Below are 18,194 nucleotides of genomic sequence, written 5' to 3'. Positions count from 1 at the left end.
TCATAATTAACATATGAAATCATCTGGGGTTATTTCTTTAATGTTATAGAAATATGGAATACTGTACTCACGCAAATAAGTATGCAGTATGATGAGGCCGAGTAACAGATTTGTATTTCCATTCTAAAAATTTATATAATATATAATTAGGATTTCCTATAGTAGAAATTTTGTTTTTTTTTGACCAGATCTCTATGGCAGATATTCTAACAGTCAGTTTTAACTGGGTAAGCATCTAAATGAAGAAAATAAATGACATTTTAAAAATAAATTTGAACATTATATTACATTTTTACAAATGTATATTTAAGACATTTAATTCAATAGTTTGATTGTGGAAACTCTTCAACAGCACAGCAAAATACCATATACATCAAGTCATATCACCTGTACTTTTACAAAATAAAGAAACAAAATAGTTTTTAAAAACTTACACTGTTAACAAAGCCAATGATCTGAATAACCTTCTGTGTTACAGCTTTTATATCAGAGCCCATGAAATCAAACTGAAAAAAATAAATTATTATTAAAAAATAGTGGGTACCATTAAGATATCACACACGCTTTACACATACAATATGCTGTATTCTAAAATAGCCATAGGGCTACATTCCAACTGAGATCCAGGCAATGTGTATTTACGTTTGTATATGTAAATGAGTAAATAATCATTTATTTAAATTAATTAAATCAATAATTTAGTCTATATAATAAATAAATAAAAACATTTAATAACATGATTTTAAATAATGCTTAATGCACTTGTGGCATTATTAATTGTTTATGATAATTGAATTAAATTTTTTAAATGCGGTATTTCAAAATATACTCATTTCTAAAATAACACATATAATCACAAACCAAAAAAATATGCATAAAGAGGGAATAATCCTCAACAAGAGGCTCACAAAGTGATCATGGATAGTTTGTTACGATACATTTTTGACATCCCCATGTAACTCCTGTTCTAACTTCTTTATTCCAACTAGCTCTTTCTATGTCCAACGGCTTTAAAATGCCAGGACAATATTAAATAACAGTGGTGATATCAGGAATGTGAGCTTTGCTCCTGGTTTTTCACTGGAAAACCTCAAATATTTCATCATTAAGTGGTGTTCAGTTTATGATGAGTATTTTAGATCATGTTGAGAAACGCCTATTTATAAATCTTCCTATTTACCAAAGCTTTTGTAAAATATGAAGTTGAATTTTTATCAAAAGCCTTTTTGAAGCATACCAAAATGATAATGATTTTTGTGTTTTGAACGATTGATGCAATACATTTCATTAATACATTACTTAATATTAAACTATCGTCTATTCCTTTGTCAAAACATTACCTTCTACTAAAATACTATCAGAGGTTTTAACATTTTGTTTAGAAGTTTGTAGCTTTAAGAAAGATGAGCTTCTTGGCTGTGTGTGCATGCGTGTTTTGTCATAAAAGAGCAAATGAACGCAGCTTAGTAAATATTAAAACACTACCTAACATTCAGTTGCATATTTTTCTACACCCTAGAATCATATTAGCATATGAATTGTCTTCCTGAAACATTTTAAAGAACTCTCCTATAAAACTATTAATATATAACACTTGAAAACATTCAAATTCTTTTTATTTCCAGCTTTTTGAAATATAATTGACATATAAGATTATGTAACTTTGAGGTGTAGAATGTGATGTTTTGATTTAAATTCTTACCTCCACTGAAGAATTTGTGAAATTTGCGCTTGTTTGCCTGTTTTAACCTTCCCCAAGGCCACAGTTGTATCATCTTAACCCTTTTTAACACCATAACATGTTTTCTTCCTTTTGGCTTAAGTGAATGGTTAGCTTCCCTGCCCTGGTGTGGCAGCAGAATGAACCCATGGCGTCTGTGGCTCACGTCTGAGGACCTGAATCAGACAGCACTGTGCACTGAATTCCCTGGCCGGGTGGGGCTACCAGATTTGCTCTGCAGACTCAGAAAGCCATGGGCTGTGTTCTCTGTTCAATGCGCCTGTGAGCAGAGTTATATTATGGGCTACACAGCATCCTCTGTGTTCGGTAGGGTCCCTGGTCATGTGGGCTGAAAGCTGTAATCAGCAGTGGGCTGGGCTAAGAAGCAGTTTCTCCGCCCAGGTGAAGCCTCCACATAGGCACCAGTTCCAGCCAGCCTTTTTGCGGGGGATCAAAGTAAGCAGATGCATACACAAAGCTCACTGGCCTGAGGCCCTGCAAATAGGCAGGACTGCTTGATGGGCTCTCTGCTCAAGTGCTGCTCTGTGAGACAGGAAAGGGGCAGGGCACAGCCATTCAAGGAATGCTACAGCAATTAACATCAAAATGGTGAAAGATTCCACCCCCAGTAGGCCTTGAGGCTCAAGATGATGGGAGATTTAACTCCTAGTAGGTCTTGAGCTTCATTATACGCCCACTGTAATATACTAACATGATAGATAACATGCCCACAGGCGCCATGGCAGTGCCAAGGCTAGCCACAAAAGGTCAAAGAGTGGGAAATGGCCAACTTCCTGGGAATCCCAGCCGCTTCCCCAGGCTACTTAGACTGGTCCTTCCACTTATTAGCATATGAAGCCATCAAGCCCATAAAAACGCAACACAGCACTTCACTGCGACCCCTCTCTCTCCCTCTTCAGAGGTGGCCCACATTCCCACATTCTGTCTATGGAATGTGTACCCAACCCTCACACTTCATGGTCTTTCTCTTGCCTTTCAATGTATCTCTCTGAATAAATCTACTTTTACTCAACTGTGGCTCGCTCTTGAATTCTTTCCTGCGCAAAGCTAAGGACCCACACTTGGCGAGGACATTCCAGGGGCTCAACCAAAGCCTGGGACACAGCCCTTCTCATGCCCCACATCTGTTTTCCTGCATCAATTGGAGCTGCAGGAGCGGCTTCACAGAGTCCCAAGGCTCCAGTTATGTAATTAAATAAGTTTCTTGCCCAACTGGGGCTGCAAAACAGTCCCCGGAATGGAAATGGTATTTGTGTATTAAATCAGAAAGAACTGTACTCAACTCCCTGGCCAGTCAGGGCCACTGTCTCTGCTCTGCAGATTCAGAGCCCCTGACTGGGCTGCCTGCTCAAGTACACCACTGAAATCAAGTTAAAGACAAATGTTCAATAGTTTATAAATAACAATGCGTAAAAAAAGACCTACCATATTTTTATCCACAACAATATACATCTCAAGATACTGGGGGAATAACTTGAAATACTGAGGTCTCTGAAAAACACATAACATGAGTCCTGAGAAATTTCCACAAATTTACCTCCTATTGAAATTATGTTCAGAGATAAAACTGAGAGACATTACTGCTACTGATTACATATTAAAGTGATTTGCAAAATACAAAATGTGGGTACCGTGCAGAAAATTCCACTCCAAAACGTGCCTGTGGTTAAAGAATTTTCAATGAGATTCCAAGCTATACAAAAACCCAGATATATTTTGATTTTAGCAATAGCTGAAATTGGAAATATTAAGTTTATAACACAAAACTTTCCTTAGTCTTATGATAATTTCTCATAGTCATCTTCCACTTGGGCAGTTTTCTGCTACCAATTATTAGAAACTAGTTTTGACAAACAATGCAGTTTAGAAAAATGTTACTAAAGTTGACAATCAATGGCAGTTTACTAGAGCCGGGAATGTTACGTATGGCAGCTTACAGGTCTTTGTGGAGGAAGAATTTATCAGCTTGCCTTACATGAACCTTATGTAAGCCACTGATAGTATTCATTTCTGAATTCTCGTGTAACAAAGACTTCTTTAGAAATCTAAATCACATATTAGTTGCACTGAATTATCAGAATAATTGAGGAAAGGGAATAATTTACATTAATTATCCAAATGCCCACCTATGAAAATTAGTTTTTTGGTTTATTTAATCCTATATTCACATATCTATTTCCCAGATTAATTACCTAAGTTTTTGCTAAACTTTCATCTAATTACAGGCATTACAAAGAACTTAATTCATTCTCTATCCATTTTAAAAGTCACGCAGGGCCGTCAGGAAAAAGTAAAATCAACTTAAAATTTGCAAGTCACCAAATTTTGCTCTGAAAGTATTTTTCATTTCATAAAATTATACTAAAAAGCTAAAATAAATGTCAACACTTACTTCTGAACCTTTTCTGACAGGATACTCTGAGTTCCTCCTATAGCTGTAAGTGTCATTTTCCCACAACAGAGGAATATTACTGTCATCATTTTTTTCTTCATAAATCATGTGCATGAATCCTGATACAGCCTCCATTGGTTCAATTCCATATGAGACGTTTTTAAACTGCAATATTCCCCTGAAATAAAATAATCAAAACAAGTCTGAGATGATTCTACCAGAACCATAATCTAATATTCTAAAGAGAAATGTTGGCCAAAAAAAGTTTTCCTACATGTAAAGTCACTTCAGTTTTTGTACTTTCTCTCTTTATTCTTTGAGGTGTTACCCCAGAACTGGACCAGCAATAACACAGGATACATATGGCTTTTTATTACAAACATTCTAACAGAAACATTTTGATTATCTTAAAGAAAGCATGCTAGTGGCATGCATCCATGTGCTTAAAAAGGATAAGATCTCTACTTATGGTGTCGATTTTTCTAAGCCAGCCTTTGGGATCTACAGGCACTCTCCTCCTTACTCTTAGCTCCCTTTCCTCTTTTTAAAAAACCTAACTCTCCCTTGATGTTCAATGTCCCAAATCATTTGTTTGTGTGGCCTGAATTAAAGGTACCACCTGCCTAAAAATGACTGTGAGGCAAGCCAAAGTACCTATCAGACTCAGGTATTCTACAATTGTCAACCATCCTAGGAAATTAAGAAACCAGTAAAAAATGTTAGGCAGACAGAAATGAGCACCAGGCAAGGGGAGAAGGGGGAGGGAGCAACCCAGAAAATAACCATAAGCCTGCGCTCAGGATAAGGGGCTCCAAAAAACTTACTTTCTCTAAATGAAGGCCAGCAAAGAAGCTGGCTAAAATCAAGCGCTATGGCTGCACACTGGAGAGAAGGACCCAGCTTAACTTGACCCAATGCTCATTATAATGTAATTAACATTACAGTTTGAGACCCCCTCCCATAGGTTTCTCTGTGTGCATCATGAGTAAAAGCATGCATAAAACAGATGGGAGTGCCTGAGCACAGGGAACCTGAGCTGTCAGTCAGCCTGAGCATAGGGAAACAGCTGTCAGTCAGCCTGAACACTCAAAGAACCTGAGCCATGAATCAATCAATCAATCACAAAAACAGCCCCCAAGCCAGGAAATAAAAACAGGAAAAACAAAGGAGCAGCGCCATTTTTTTCTCTTTTGGATTGGCCCACTCCCCGTTCTCAGGAGTGTACTATATTTTACTAACTTTTTTCTTTACTAATAAAATCTTGTTTATATCATGCTTTCTATCTCTCGTTAAAAATTCTTTTTTGGGGGGTGACTAAGAACCGAGGTAACTCTTATTCCCCTTTTCCCAGTAATAAAAACAAAGAATTTGGAAAGACTAAACAAGTATGGAGACATCCAATCAATACCCCCTACACTCAAGATTGTTCAAAGCCTCTTGTTAGAATCAACAAGCAGCCTCCCATCTGGAACGCATTCTGGACCAATTTAATCAGCAATTCTACTTCACTCCTTAGAAAACTGAAATAACAGAGGTGACAGAAAAGACACATGGAGGATCAACTTATAGACTAACAAGACCGAATACTGGCTAGTGGAATTAGCTTTAAATAGGCTACAACCTGAGTCCTGAACAAGTGTTGAGTGACACAAGAGAATTTGGAAAACCTGCAACATATCCATGATAACTGCAATCCATCTGAAAAAAAAATACACAGAGAAAAACAAATGGATACCTTATTTTTCAAATGGACATCCCAGCGATCTCATTTATATTTACCACTTTAACTACCTTAGTACTGTAATAAGAATGGCCATTACCCAATGAAGTGGTACCATGTGGAAATAACTAGTCCAGGTTCTTCAGTTTCAGTGAATGTGTAAAATAATATTCTAGTAATTTCATAATATTCATATATTTTTTAATCCAGAATAAGAAACCTCTAAGAAAAAAACCTGAAGTCTTACCTGATCTAACAAAGGTTGAGAATGTTGGTGGTCATCTTTGTCATAATAAACAACAAAAGCTGAAGATAAAAATGATCTAGGCAGAAATCACAAAAACACGCTCGAATTATGATCAGAAAACACAGAAGAAATTATTCTTCATAATACAATTATTTTCCTTTTACGGAGGAATTTAAAGTGGTGCCAATTATCTTGGCATAGCCTATTGACCAAATGCTTGTCATTTACAATAAATTAGGGGCGGAGGGAGGCATTTTCACACAGTAACATATAATACTAAAATGCATCACAATGAACAACCCAAGTTGCTAGAAATACCAAATAGGTCTCAACTTCCAGCAAGGAACTTTGAAATCTTTGTCTTGATTGTTCATTAATTCTAGATTTTAAACCTGAATCTCAAAATTAAAATGCAGAGTTAGGACAGAATTTTAAAAGGTCTTCTTGGTATCACTACAAATTCATATTCACTAAGCTTAGCGAAGCACCAAGTTCTTCTCAATAACCTTAGTCATAATTTTCTTTTATCCTCCTCACATCATAATTCAAAATCCAGACACCACTCCTGTCAGTCATCTCAATAATCTCCATGTCACCTGACTTTCAGATCACCTGTACCATCCTCACACCGTATCTTTATTTCTGGAGGATGACCTTCTTTGTTCAAAACAAACCCTTAAACTCGCATTAAGCATCCTATTCTGGGCCACGTATTGAAGATACATACTTTTTGGTACAGTAACTTCTAACTCTTCCTCTCTATTGGTTTTTTTTAATCTTAATACTATTAAAAAGTTTATTATCAAGTCATTATCATCCTAAGTAACTCTCCCATGACCCTGTGTCCTCCTCGAGCTATTCCCTATGTATTATCAATTCTCAACTGATTTTATCAAAAGAGTTGTCTACATACAATTTCTCCTGTTATGTAGATGACTACCTACTTCTTTACAAAGCTAAGTATCTTCCCTTCTCAAGTCATCTCTTAACTCTTTCCAAAAAGCCTTCCCTGATTTTTAGCAAATACTATCTACACATTTATCATAATACCACATCATAATAAAATTCTCCATTTCTCTATTGATATGTCTGAATATATCTTTCTGAACTATAAATTCTTTAACTGTGCACCATGTTTTATTGTCTTTTGCATGCTTAGGACTTTATCCAATAACCAATAGACAAGAGGTAACAAATGTACATAGGTATCAAATATACATTTGATTTGAAATGATTCTATTCATAATTATTTTTAAAAATCAAGAAACCAAAGAATATTCATAAAATTTGAAAAGATAAAATAATTACTTACTGCTTTTTGAGATGGACAAAATATGGTTTTCCTTCTACTGTAATGATATAAGCAACCTGTAACACGAGCACACAAAAAAATTTCAATAACAACATTTGGAAATAATATATGCTAAATAGTGTTTTCTCTAAGTTATGCTTTTAAATTGACAAAATTAATAATAATAATAATAATATATAACCGTTATATATGCTTCCCTTCCCATGTGGATATGTGCAGTGGCAGGATTCGGAACTGAGAACTAGGTGGTAGAGTCCCCCCGTGCCCACTAATCACCACTGCTCACATATCTGAGGGAGAAGCTTGCTGGTAATTATCTTTTGGTTTGGACACACACCACCAATTCACCAAGCCCAAATACCAAGATGCCCACCTTCAAAATAATTTTTAATAAAGTATGTGTAACTCTCCCACAGGAACAATGGACACCAGAAGGGAATGGAATGACATCTTTAAAGTGTTGAAAGAAAATGATATACAACCAAGAGTTTTATACCCAGCAAAAATACCCAGCAAATACGCAAGCAAAATAAACACATTTCCTAACAAGAGGAGATGAGAGAATTCATTGCCAGCAAACCTGCACTAAGAGAAACACTAACAATAGTTTTTTTAATGAAAGAAAATAGTTCTAAGAAAAAAATCTTGAAAATATAAAAAAGAATGAAGAACATAAGAAAAAAAAGTATGTCAGTCAATTTGAATCAAAGAGATAAAATGTTAAATGACAGAAGCTACACAAAAAGATCACCTACTGTATGATTCCATATAAACACAAATATACATGTATACACAGATATATTTATTTAACATGTGTATATGTATATATATATGGATATGGATTTATGTATATAAACTACAGTCATAATTAACCTATGCTGAAAGAAATAAGAATAGTGGTAACATTTATGGGTCCTGACTGGGAGGTTATAGGAGGGTACAAAGCTAGGAATGCTGCTACGATGCTAAGAATTCTATATCTGGAACTGTGTGATGGGTAAGCAGATGTTTACAATGCATGAAATTTCATCAATTAAGATTGTGTATTTTACTGAAATGTATAGCCCAATAAAAAGTTCAAACAAAAATGTGAAGAAATATAAAAATATAACACAAATAACAAACTGGAAGAAAATATTTGCAGCTCAAACCAGAGACAAATGACTCATTTTCAAAGAAAACAATAAGTTTCTCTTAAGTCAAGGAAAAGTGTCTCCCATTCTGTTGTGGTCAAGTAGCTGCTACCAGAACTAGCCTTACTACAGATAACAAATATACATTCTGGTTAAAACACACATAAAAATGACCTTACGGCATTGGAAAGTGAACAAAAGCAGACACGTTCTAGAAATGAGCCAACACTTGAAAAAAGAGAATGACATTAAGCCAGTTACATCTATTTTTGGACGTTAGCCTCAGAGCAAGACAACGTGGGCACCCTGCAGCGAAACTCTAAAAACCCAGAGGACAGTGTCAGGAGCAACCATGGCTGGTATAAAGAGCAGCAGAAAAGATTTTCCACGAATAAAGATATGAAGCAGCAGCCACAGTGGATGGGTAGGAGCATGGTGATGCGGTACAGTCAAGACCCACTCCCCTGGGGAGGTGAACACAGGCAGGAGGGCAGCCACAGCTGCAGAGGTTCTCCCAAGGAGTGGGGGCTCTGAGCTCCTGTGGAGCTCCCCAGCGGGAGGTCCTGTGCAGGTAAGACCAGCTCACAGAACGTCTGCTTTAAAAACCAGTAAGGCTGGCGCACAGGAGGGCCAGAGGGTTGCAAGAAACAGAGACTGTTTTCAAAGAGCACACATCAAATCTCACACACTCTGAAACTCAGCACAGAAGCAGTAATTTAAAAGGGTCCTGAACTGATCTTGGAGAAAATCCCAGAGGGGCAGGAAGTGACTGGAACTCCCCTTGGGGACACAGTCCCAGCAGGACATTGGTGCTGGCAAGCACCATTTTGGAATCTTCTTACCAGCCTCCCACTAGCACCAGGGGTTTACCTTCCCATATTCTGGCCCCCAACCGTCCTGGGAACCCCAGGCCAAGCAACCAGCTACAGGGGGACACAGCCCTGCTCACCAGTAGGCTGGCACCAAGCCCAAGTCCTCCACCACCAGCCCCACAGCCAGCCATGCTAGGACCTGGCCCCCGACCAGTAAGCCCTGGACCCAGCCCCACGTGGGCTGGCAGCCCTCCTACAAAGCAGAGTTTGGCAGCCAGCTGGGAAGGGGGACAGCCCTGTCTACCTGTCTGTCCACAGCAGTGGACCCACCACAACAGAAGGGCTCATGCAGCCCTGTGGGGGCAGCCCTAGAGCACACAGCTCTGATGACCAAAGGGGAGTGTGTTCAAGGCCCTGTAGGACATCTCCTATACAAGGCCACTTCTCCAAGATCAGGAAATGTAACTGACCTACCTAAGACATATAAATGAAAAAGGGGAATTAGACAAAATGAGGTGACAGAATATATTCCAAACAAAGGAATAAAACTCCAGAAAAGGAACTCAGCAAAGCAGAGATAAGCAATCTACCCAATAAAGAGCCCAAGGTAATGATCATAAAGATGCTCACTGAGCTCAGAACAACAGACGAACACAGTGAGACGTTTACCAAGAGTCAGAAAATATGAAGAAGAACCAAACAGAGCTGAAGAATACAACACCTGAAATAAAAAAATACACTTGAAGGAACCAACAGTAGATGAGACAGTGCCAAAGAACAGATTAGTGAAAAGGAAGAAAGAATAGACATCACTCAAGGTGAACAGAAAAAGAAAAAAAAATTTTTAAGAGAACTCTGAGACAACATCAAGCCTACTAACACTCACATTACAAGAAGCAGAGAGAGAGAGAGAAAGGGAGAGACAACTTATTTGAAGAAATAATAGTTGAAAACATCCGTAGGAATGGAAAGGAGACAGACATACAGGTCCAGGAATCACAGCCTGCTAAGCCGCAAAATGAACCCAAAGAGGTCCACTCCAAAATTCAGATGTCAAAAATTAAAAATAAAGACTCGTAAAGCAGCAAAAGAAAAGCAACTAGTTAGATGCAACAGAACTCCCATAAGGCTTTCAGCTGGCTTTTCAGGAGAAACTTGGAAGACCAGAAGGGAGCGGCGCCCTATATGCACAGTGATGAAGGGAGAGGACCTACAACCAAGATACTCCATCCAGCAAGGCTCTCATTCAGATCTCAAGAGGAGACGAACAGCTCTACAGAAAAGCCAAAGCTAAGAGAGTGCAGCACCTCTAAACCAGCTTTACAAGAAATGGTGAATGGACTTCTCTAAGCGTAAAAGCCAAGACCACAACTGAACATACAAAAATTATGGAAGGAAAACACCTCACTGGTAAAGACAAATATACAGTAAAGGTAGTGGATCAACCACTTGTAAAGCTAGCAGCTAAATAAAATTATCTGTATCCACAATTAGTTAAGGTATACACAAAACAAAAAGATGTAAAACATGATGTCAATAACAGTACTCACTAGGGGTGGGATGTAAAAATGCAGGGTTGTTAAAATGTGTTTGAACTTAAGAGCCTGCCTCTCTCAAGCCCTTGCCCCGGCAAACCCTATCCTTAAGACTCCTTCATCCTCAACAGAAACATACAGAATCACACACATTAACTAACACACACCAAAATGACCTTGTTGTGAGCCTGGTCAGAGCAGTGAGCTCTGCCCCCAACAACGGAACACCTGCCCACGTTCAGCACCTGTAGTCTTGATACTAAAAGCAACTTAACACTATTTGATATAAAAGTATAATTTCCCAATTACATTATTTTCTGGATCTTTTATTGCCTCAGGTGATGAAATCTTCTCAGGAACTGTGGTCTGCAGAAATGTTTTATGAGGATCTAAAATAAAAATAAGCCAAGTTACTCCGATATTTGATATCTTATATTACTCATTTCTTAATCCAATTATTTCTTTCTCTACATTACCAACTTTTTGGTATAATCTATGCAGCTACTTTTCCTTTTCAGTGTCTTTGGGTCATTCTTACCAACCAATTTCTTAACGCTTGTGAGATCTCAAGTTTTTATTCTATCCCTACACACACCCATAGGCATACTAGGCAGTTAGGCACTTTGACTACACCGAGTAACATACTACGGTGTGTAAAAGAGGTGTGGAAATAAAACACAGGTGCATCAAGAAAGAGAATCATTTGCAGGGAAAAGAGGTAGAACACGGCATACAAGGGTGATCTGCAGTTTTCAACGGAGAAGGTGGAAGACAGCCGTCCCTCAACCAGGAAATCATTGCTAAGTAGCTTCTCCACGGCGCTGCAGTTATTTCTAGAACAGCAAAATTCCGTCTGTGGAAAAGACCACATCTTCCATTTCTGCCCATTTTACAGACAAGGAACCCACCGCTGTGAAGTGAAAAGAGTTTCTGCCCGGAGGCTCCTCTCTGCCTTCTTGGCTACGGACCTGGAAGCCAAAGGTAAGGAGACAGCGCAAGGTGGGGAGAGCGGGGGGGCAGGGGTAAGGTCGGGCCGGCCTGGATCCAGGACCAACACGGACAGCCCCCGAACCCAACACAGTCTCCTCCGAGGCCTGGGCTGGGAGGGCAGGAAGGCTCTGGACTTACTGGGGCCTGCGTGTAGCCCCCCAAGGCCGGCGAGAAGGACCAGAAGAAGGAACATGGCTCCGCTGACTTGGAGCCCCGTTGCCCAGTACCAGGCGGCGGTTGGGGCGTTGGGGCGCGTGGAGGCGCCGCGCGCCGGAGGAGAAGGGGCGGGCTGCGGAGCGAGAAAGCGCTGGAAGGAAGCAGCAGCACCACGGCTCTCTGCTGCCTCTGGAGGTGAGTGGGCATCCCGGCGGGCGGGCGGATGGGGCTCCAGGGAAGACAGCAGCGACACACACATTCGGTTTCTCGTTAACGGAGGAGAGGCTGCGCTGTTTGCGGTTCTGAATTCTCGGATTAGGCGGTGCCTGGCGACGGTGCCTGGCGACGGTGCCTGGCGACGGCTTTGTTTGTATCTTTTACTTAGGCCGGCGATTTTTGAAGTGCTTTCTACTTGCAGTGAGGAGAAGGAACAAAGATAAAAAATGCTCAAGTTACTGACAGCAAGCAAGCTCCCTCCTGGTTGGTTACATACCATCCAAACAGGCAAAATGCAGATGTTTGCGAAAGCTGCTGGTAGGCTGTCGGGTGATCTGGTTGGTTGCCAGGCCCTGTCTTGAGCAGAGGCTGTCAGCTGCTGGTTGGTGGGACCAGGTCACCAGGTGGCTGACTGAAGAACCGCAGGGGGCCCCGGGGCTAGGGCTGCCTCACTGGTGGGCAGAGTCAAGGTCGCAAAAACTCCAGAGCTGTTGCCCACCCACTGGGGTTAGTGCTAGACTACTGGCGAGCAAGCCGGGTCCTAGGGTCCGATTGCAGGGCCCAGGGATCCCAGAGCTGGAATCGGATTGCTGGGTTTGGGGGAAGGGGCTGTAATTCCTGACACAGTTTGGTATAGGGTCTGGGGTGTCCTGAAGCTTGTGTTGGCCTGCTGGTGGGCAGGGTTGGGGCCCAGGTTGTCCCAGGGCAAGACCTATCCTACTATGGTCAGGCTGGGTCCCCAGATTTTGGGATTGTGGTTTTTCATGCATTTGGTTACTCCCTGCTGGTGGTTAAGACTGGTGCAGAGGCTAGAACAGGCTCCCTGCAGGCCAGGGCCCAGGGATTTCTGTGGCTGATTCCTCCATGCTTGTGAGTGGGGCTGGGTCCTGGGCTCTCTGGTGGGAAGGGTCACATCCAGGGGCAGCTGTGGGCCAGAGAGGTCTTAAGGCTGTGTTCGCCCTACCCCAGTTAGTTGCGTGGCTTGAGGGGTCCCAGCACTGGTGCCTACAGGCCGAAAGAGAAACAGACACTCCTGCAAATGGGTCCACACTCGGTTTATTGTCTCCTTTGGCTGTGCCCAGGGGAGGAAAGGCAGAATTTTCGTTTCTCACTGAGACCGTTGGTAACGTCTGTTGCCTTCTGAAGGAAGTATTAGTTACTGTGGAAGATAACAAAGACACATGTGCTGAAGGTACTGGTAGCAAATAAAGTAACTTCCAGTGCAAAACGTACAGACAGTTGACATACTGCCAAGTGAAAAATTCATACAGCAAAAAAAGAACTCTAGAAAGAATTTTTAGTTTTGCTTGTGAAATTATTTGGCTATGAGTAACTTACTTACAATTTTCTGTGATTTCTGAGGAATCATCATATTTAATCTGAAGTACTTGCGAATGAGAAAGTCTAACATTTTTCCCACATGCAATGAAATGTTCATGAATACAACAACCAAGTTAAATCTTTGCATTTTAGAGAGATTTAAATACATATTAATTTTACTTCTTCCAAATCTTGGAGCCAATCACTTTTACTTTTTTCATGTTGTAAACAGTGTTTTGTTTTTGCCACATAGAAACTCATAGACCTTAAGCATTTTGCCTACAATGCCTAATGGATAAAGTGGTATGATTATGAATTCATTTTATAGACTAATTTATGTACCTTATATCTTATTAGATTCAACTCTTTAATTCCATTCTATCCACAAGAGCAAATTCCCAACAAACTTAAGAGAACTTTACTAAACTGAAGAAAAAAGACTAAAGTCTTTTAAAAGTGATTTAATTACTCATTAAAAATAAAGACTAGTAGAGATTAATACATTATTTTTGGTGCAGTACTTTACCAATTCATCTACCCAAAAAATATTTAGGAATCAACTGTAGATCATAAATTTCATTTTAATTTAAAGCATATTTATTTTAAGAGATACTTCCTAATGCACTTGCTTATCACTATGTGTTTTGATGCTTTTCTGTGATTTGATCTAAATAAATAAGGAAATAATGCTTTTAGCTTCATATAATACAGTCTGACAAAGTCATATTTTTATAGCAGTTTCTTCTTCTCCTTCAAAATTGTGGTGAAAAAGAAGTATTTGCCACATTTCTGGTTTTATACTAATTATTACCAAAAGTCAAAAATCAAATTCTTGGGCCTCTTTTCCATTTTTATATCCACAGATTTCTTGTTTCTGACCCCCCAGCTAAAAGAATGACAGAGAAAATGAATACACTGAAGACAAATTAATTGAGGTTAACTGACAAAGATGATAACATAGAGAGTAAGACTAGGGAGAGAATTCAGTGATAAGAGTGATACAGTTTTACCCTTCCCATCCTTTCCCTACCTCTGCTATTTTCTGTTTTCAAAACTTACGGTAGATTTCTGCTACTACTTTGACCATGAAACCCCTGTATTTAATGTAGTTAGTTTTCCCCAAAACTGACAAAGGGATTGTATATGTAGATTTGTGAGTCTACTAGCATATATAACCCATCAGATTTCCAGTTTTAAAAAAGAGTTTTGCTGTGGTAGTGTTTACCCAAGGAGTTGGTTCTACCAACGTCTCCTACTGGTTTTCAAATGAAAACAAATACTGAAAAAAAAAAAATTCTTAAAACAGGGGAAAAATATATAATGGGCACTCTAACAGTAAAACGCAGCAACTATGTCTGCCTAACCTTATTAACTTTAAAACAGAGAGTAATCCAAGAATGCTTTTCTGGCATGCTAAATACAAGCTAGACTAGGGTTGATATTCCAGATTATACTCTTCCAGTGCAATATACATTGTCCTGTGGATGCTGACTGTCCCTCAGGCTTGAGCACCACTTCCAGAAGAGGATGACTGTGTGAATGACGTATTCTATAATGGGAGGTAATGGGAGGGACAGCTGGAGCAGTGATAACATTAGTCACGTGTGCATGTGAAGTTTAAGAGTAATCACTCCTTAAAAAAAAAAAAAAAAAGAAGAGTAATCACTCCTTCATTAAACAAATACTTATTAAGCATTTACTCTGCTAGGTGCTAACTATAAACTGATTAGCAAAATACATACGCCCATTACACTCAAGGAATTTCAGAGTTTATCAGGAAAGGAATGCTCACAGGTAGGCAGAAGTCTGAAAGGATTATAGGGTCTGAGCACTGTACCACAAATCACAGACCCCTTGGTAATGGTCACAGAGTGGAGGCAATAAAGAAAATCAGCTTTTTTCTTCATACTTAGTTGGAGAAAGTAATGTCTATAAAAGGGTAATTATGTTAGGAGACATTCAAAGACAGAATAAAGGATATAGAAATGTCAGGCGCTTCCCTTCTGGAGGGAGTGGCTTCATAAGGGAGGACAGATACTCCTTAATGCTGTGGTGTAGCCTGGAAACTTAATCTGTGGATATAAAGGATATTCTGGAAAATCAACGGACAGAATGTAACTAAAAGAAGAAACCTTAAGGAAAAATGCAAGGCAGTACAAGAAACCTAAAACTCTACAAGGGAGAAAAGAAGATGAGATCAGTAAATATCTGATGACTTTAGAAGAATCACAAGGCCACATGGGAAAACTGAAAACTCAAAAACAGTTCAGAGGACCCTTATCAACACAACTGTAAGCTATTGGGCTGGGGTTGGGGACATGGAAAATGTAGAATTTTAGTGTGTTTATGATAACTGTCTCTTAGATAAACTCCTCCTAATTGGGATAATAATTCACTCAGTTGCTCATAATGAGTTTGTAGGTATAAACGGAATCTGAACAAAAAAGTAAAATCTCCCTTTGTGTATTTCATCATAAAGCATGCAAAAAATGTTGTACTTATGAGTTAGTTTCACAAAACAATTGTAAATATCTTGTCTCTCATTAGACTTAACTAGTTTTTTCCTATGTATTAAGACAGTGGGCAATCAATAAAAATTTAAGTAACTGAAGAAAAGATTAATCAATAGAATGAAAAATATTAATAAGTAGTTTTGGTGCAGTATTTTATTAACTGGCTGCTCAAAAAATATTAAGCAATTATTTTTTCATTCTCATTTTCAACATATACCTACTTATAAGAAACACTTCCTAAGTGGCTTACCTGCTAGTAGTGTTTGTTTGGGCACTGCTTTCTGACTTGGATCTAAATAAAAATAAAAATGTGTGAAAGTTAATACTAAGAAACTGCCTACTTTAAGAATGATAATCAAGCCATTTTATACCAAAACTAGCTCTTTTAACACCAGGGGCATGTATGCAACACCAAGTGTAACATACAATGCAAAATTGAAATCCTCCAGTGGGGAAATGTATCAAGATAGCAGAGATGCATTTTTTTTCTTTATCATTTCAAAGCACAGTATATAAGTTTGACTCTGAATGCCTAAATTTCACCTTCAGGTTACAGATTAGCTTATTATTGGTTGATACATAAATTGCTACATTTTGCAAATTAAAACTCACATTTACTTCTGAGCAAACTAGAGGACTTAATTGATGGAATAACTTCCCTTTTCTATTCCACATAAAAAGCTTAGTTTCTATTCCACAGAAAAATTTAATACCCAACTGAGCTTAACAGTCAGAAAAGGCTTTTTGTCTGCCAGTAAAAAATGAAGAATCTAGAAATTCAGAGGGCAAACAAGAGCAAAAGCTGAATGACTACAAAGGAACCCAAATTACTTATACCCCGAAGGATGTGATTTTAATAATCCTAGCTTGGAAGAAGCATAAGGCACCGATATTTAGACGTTAGAAAGTGAGAATAAAGCCCAAGCTTGGACCTCTAGAATGGAGATAATGAAAGCTATGGACACCGAGAGTGTAACAGGCAACCTGCCCCAGCCAAGCAGTGGAAGAGGATCACCTCGCCTGCACCATGCATCGGGACTGGACCACAGTTCCTTAATTCCACTACCCACAAGTCTGAACCAGCATGCATAGAAAATATTGGAACATTCATGCCCTTAGACAGGCAAACCAGAAACATTCCTCTCTTGCTAATGTGTGCCTCTTCAACTTGGGTCTGCAGAAATCCCATGAGAACAATCATTGCCCCTGAGGACCAGTTTACAAGTCTAAATTACAAACGACTGTGTGTTCATGCCCACAGCCAGAGCACAGCAGAACAAAAAATTCACATGGTAAGATCAATGGAGAACAGAAAAACCTCTAATAGAAATGTTTTGGATCTCCACAGAGATCAAGGCAGAAATGAGGCAAGACAAGGACAGCTGTTGAGAGGGGGGGGTGATTTGGAAACTAACATGGGGAAACCAACGCCAGATAGAGACGTGAAAAAGCACCGCATATGAGCAGCCCGGTTAAGAATGGAGGATAAAGCGAGAAGACTCTCCCAAACACAGTCACTGTACATGCAGAAAGAAAAAGAACGGAGCAGAGTCAATGGTTAAAGAGATAATGACTGATTTTTTCCCAAAACTAATGACCTGAGTACTGATATCTAAAGACTATATTGAATCCAGAGCAGCACAAATAAAAACACATCCTATCAGAACATGTTATAATAAAATAACAAAACATTCAGGACAAAGAGGAAATCTCAGAAGTCATTTAGAGTAAATACATTGATTGGAAGGGAATGAATAAATTAATCAGACTGACAACTGAGGGCTCATCACTGACAGTAAATGACACACTAACAGCAACAGAATATAAAAGAGTTGTGGAAAGTGATTCTCAACTACAAGTCTGTAACCATCCAAGCTAGCTTTCAAAAACGAGCATAAAAAAGACATGTTCAGACATTTGCCACGAAATGCTTATAACCACAGACACTGGTAACTAAAAAGGCTATACTTCAGGAAAAGGGAAATGGAAATCAAAATGAAAAAAATGGGCTCAAGAATGAACAGTGAGCAAAGCAACGGGTAAATACGTTGTGAAGTCCTAGTAAGTATTCGTTTAATGTAAAATGGTAACACTAATAACTGACAAA

General features: G+C 39.1%; 2 protein-coding genes across 3 annotated transcripts in view; both read right to left on the bottom strand.

Annotated features, from left to right (window-relative positions):
* LOC105071530 (disintegrin and metalloproteinase domain-containing protein 5) overlaps positions 1–12,560 on the bottom strand; it is a 46,731-nt gene extending 34,171 nt beyond the window's left edge. For both annotated transcript variants that reach the window (XM_074353585.1, XM_074353584.1), the window contains exons 1-9: positions 12,021–12,560; positions 11,202–11,281; positions 7,413–7,468; positions 6,101–6,176; positions 5,755–5,831; positions 4,134–4,311; positions 3,167–3,232; positions 435–506; positions 72–235 (exon numbers count right to left, since the gene is read on the bottom strand). In XM_074353585.1, coding sequence (XP_074209686.1) covers positions 72–235; positions 435–506; positions 3,167–3,232; positions 4,134–4,311; positions 5,755–5,831; positions 6,101–6,176; positions 7,413–7,468; positions 11,202–11,281; positions 12,021–12,534 — 1,283 coding nt within the window. In that variant the 5' untranslated portion in view covers positions 12,535–12,560. The remainder of the gene's footprint in view (positions 1–71; positions 236–434; positions 507–3,166; positions 3,233–4,133; positions 4,312–5,754; positions 5,832–6,100; positions 6,177–7,412; positions 7,469–11,201; positions 11,282–12,020) is intronic.
* A 715-nt stretch (positions 12,561–13,275) lies between these two features.
* The window catches only part of ADAM32 (ADAM metallopeptidase domain 32), a 79,157-nt gene continuing 74,238 nt past the window's right edge, over positions 13,276–18,194 (bottom strand). Inside the window, exons 23-24 of the mRNA XM_045518873.2 lie at positions 16,338–16,379; positions 13,276–13,413 (exon numbers count right to left, since the gene is read on the bottom strand). Coding sequence (XP_045374829.2) covers positions 13,407–13,413; positions 16,338–16,379 — 49 coding nt within the window. The 3' untranslated portion in view covers positions 13,276–13,406. The remainder of the gene's footprint in view (positions 13,414–16,337; positions 16,380–18,194) is intronic.

This window comes from Camelus bactrianus, chromosome 26, assembly GCF_048773025.1.
Source record: "Camelus bactrianus isolate YW-2024 breed Bactrian camel chromosome 26, ASM4877302v1, whole genome shotgun sequence".
NCBI lineage: Eukaryota > Metazoa > Chordata > Mammalia > Artiodactyla > Camelidae > Camelus > Camelus bactrianus.
This window is presented reverse-complemented; position numbering and strand designations above follow the sequence as displayed.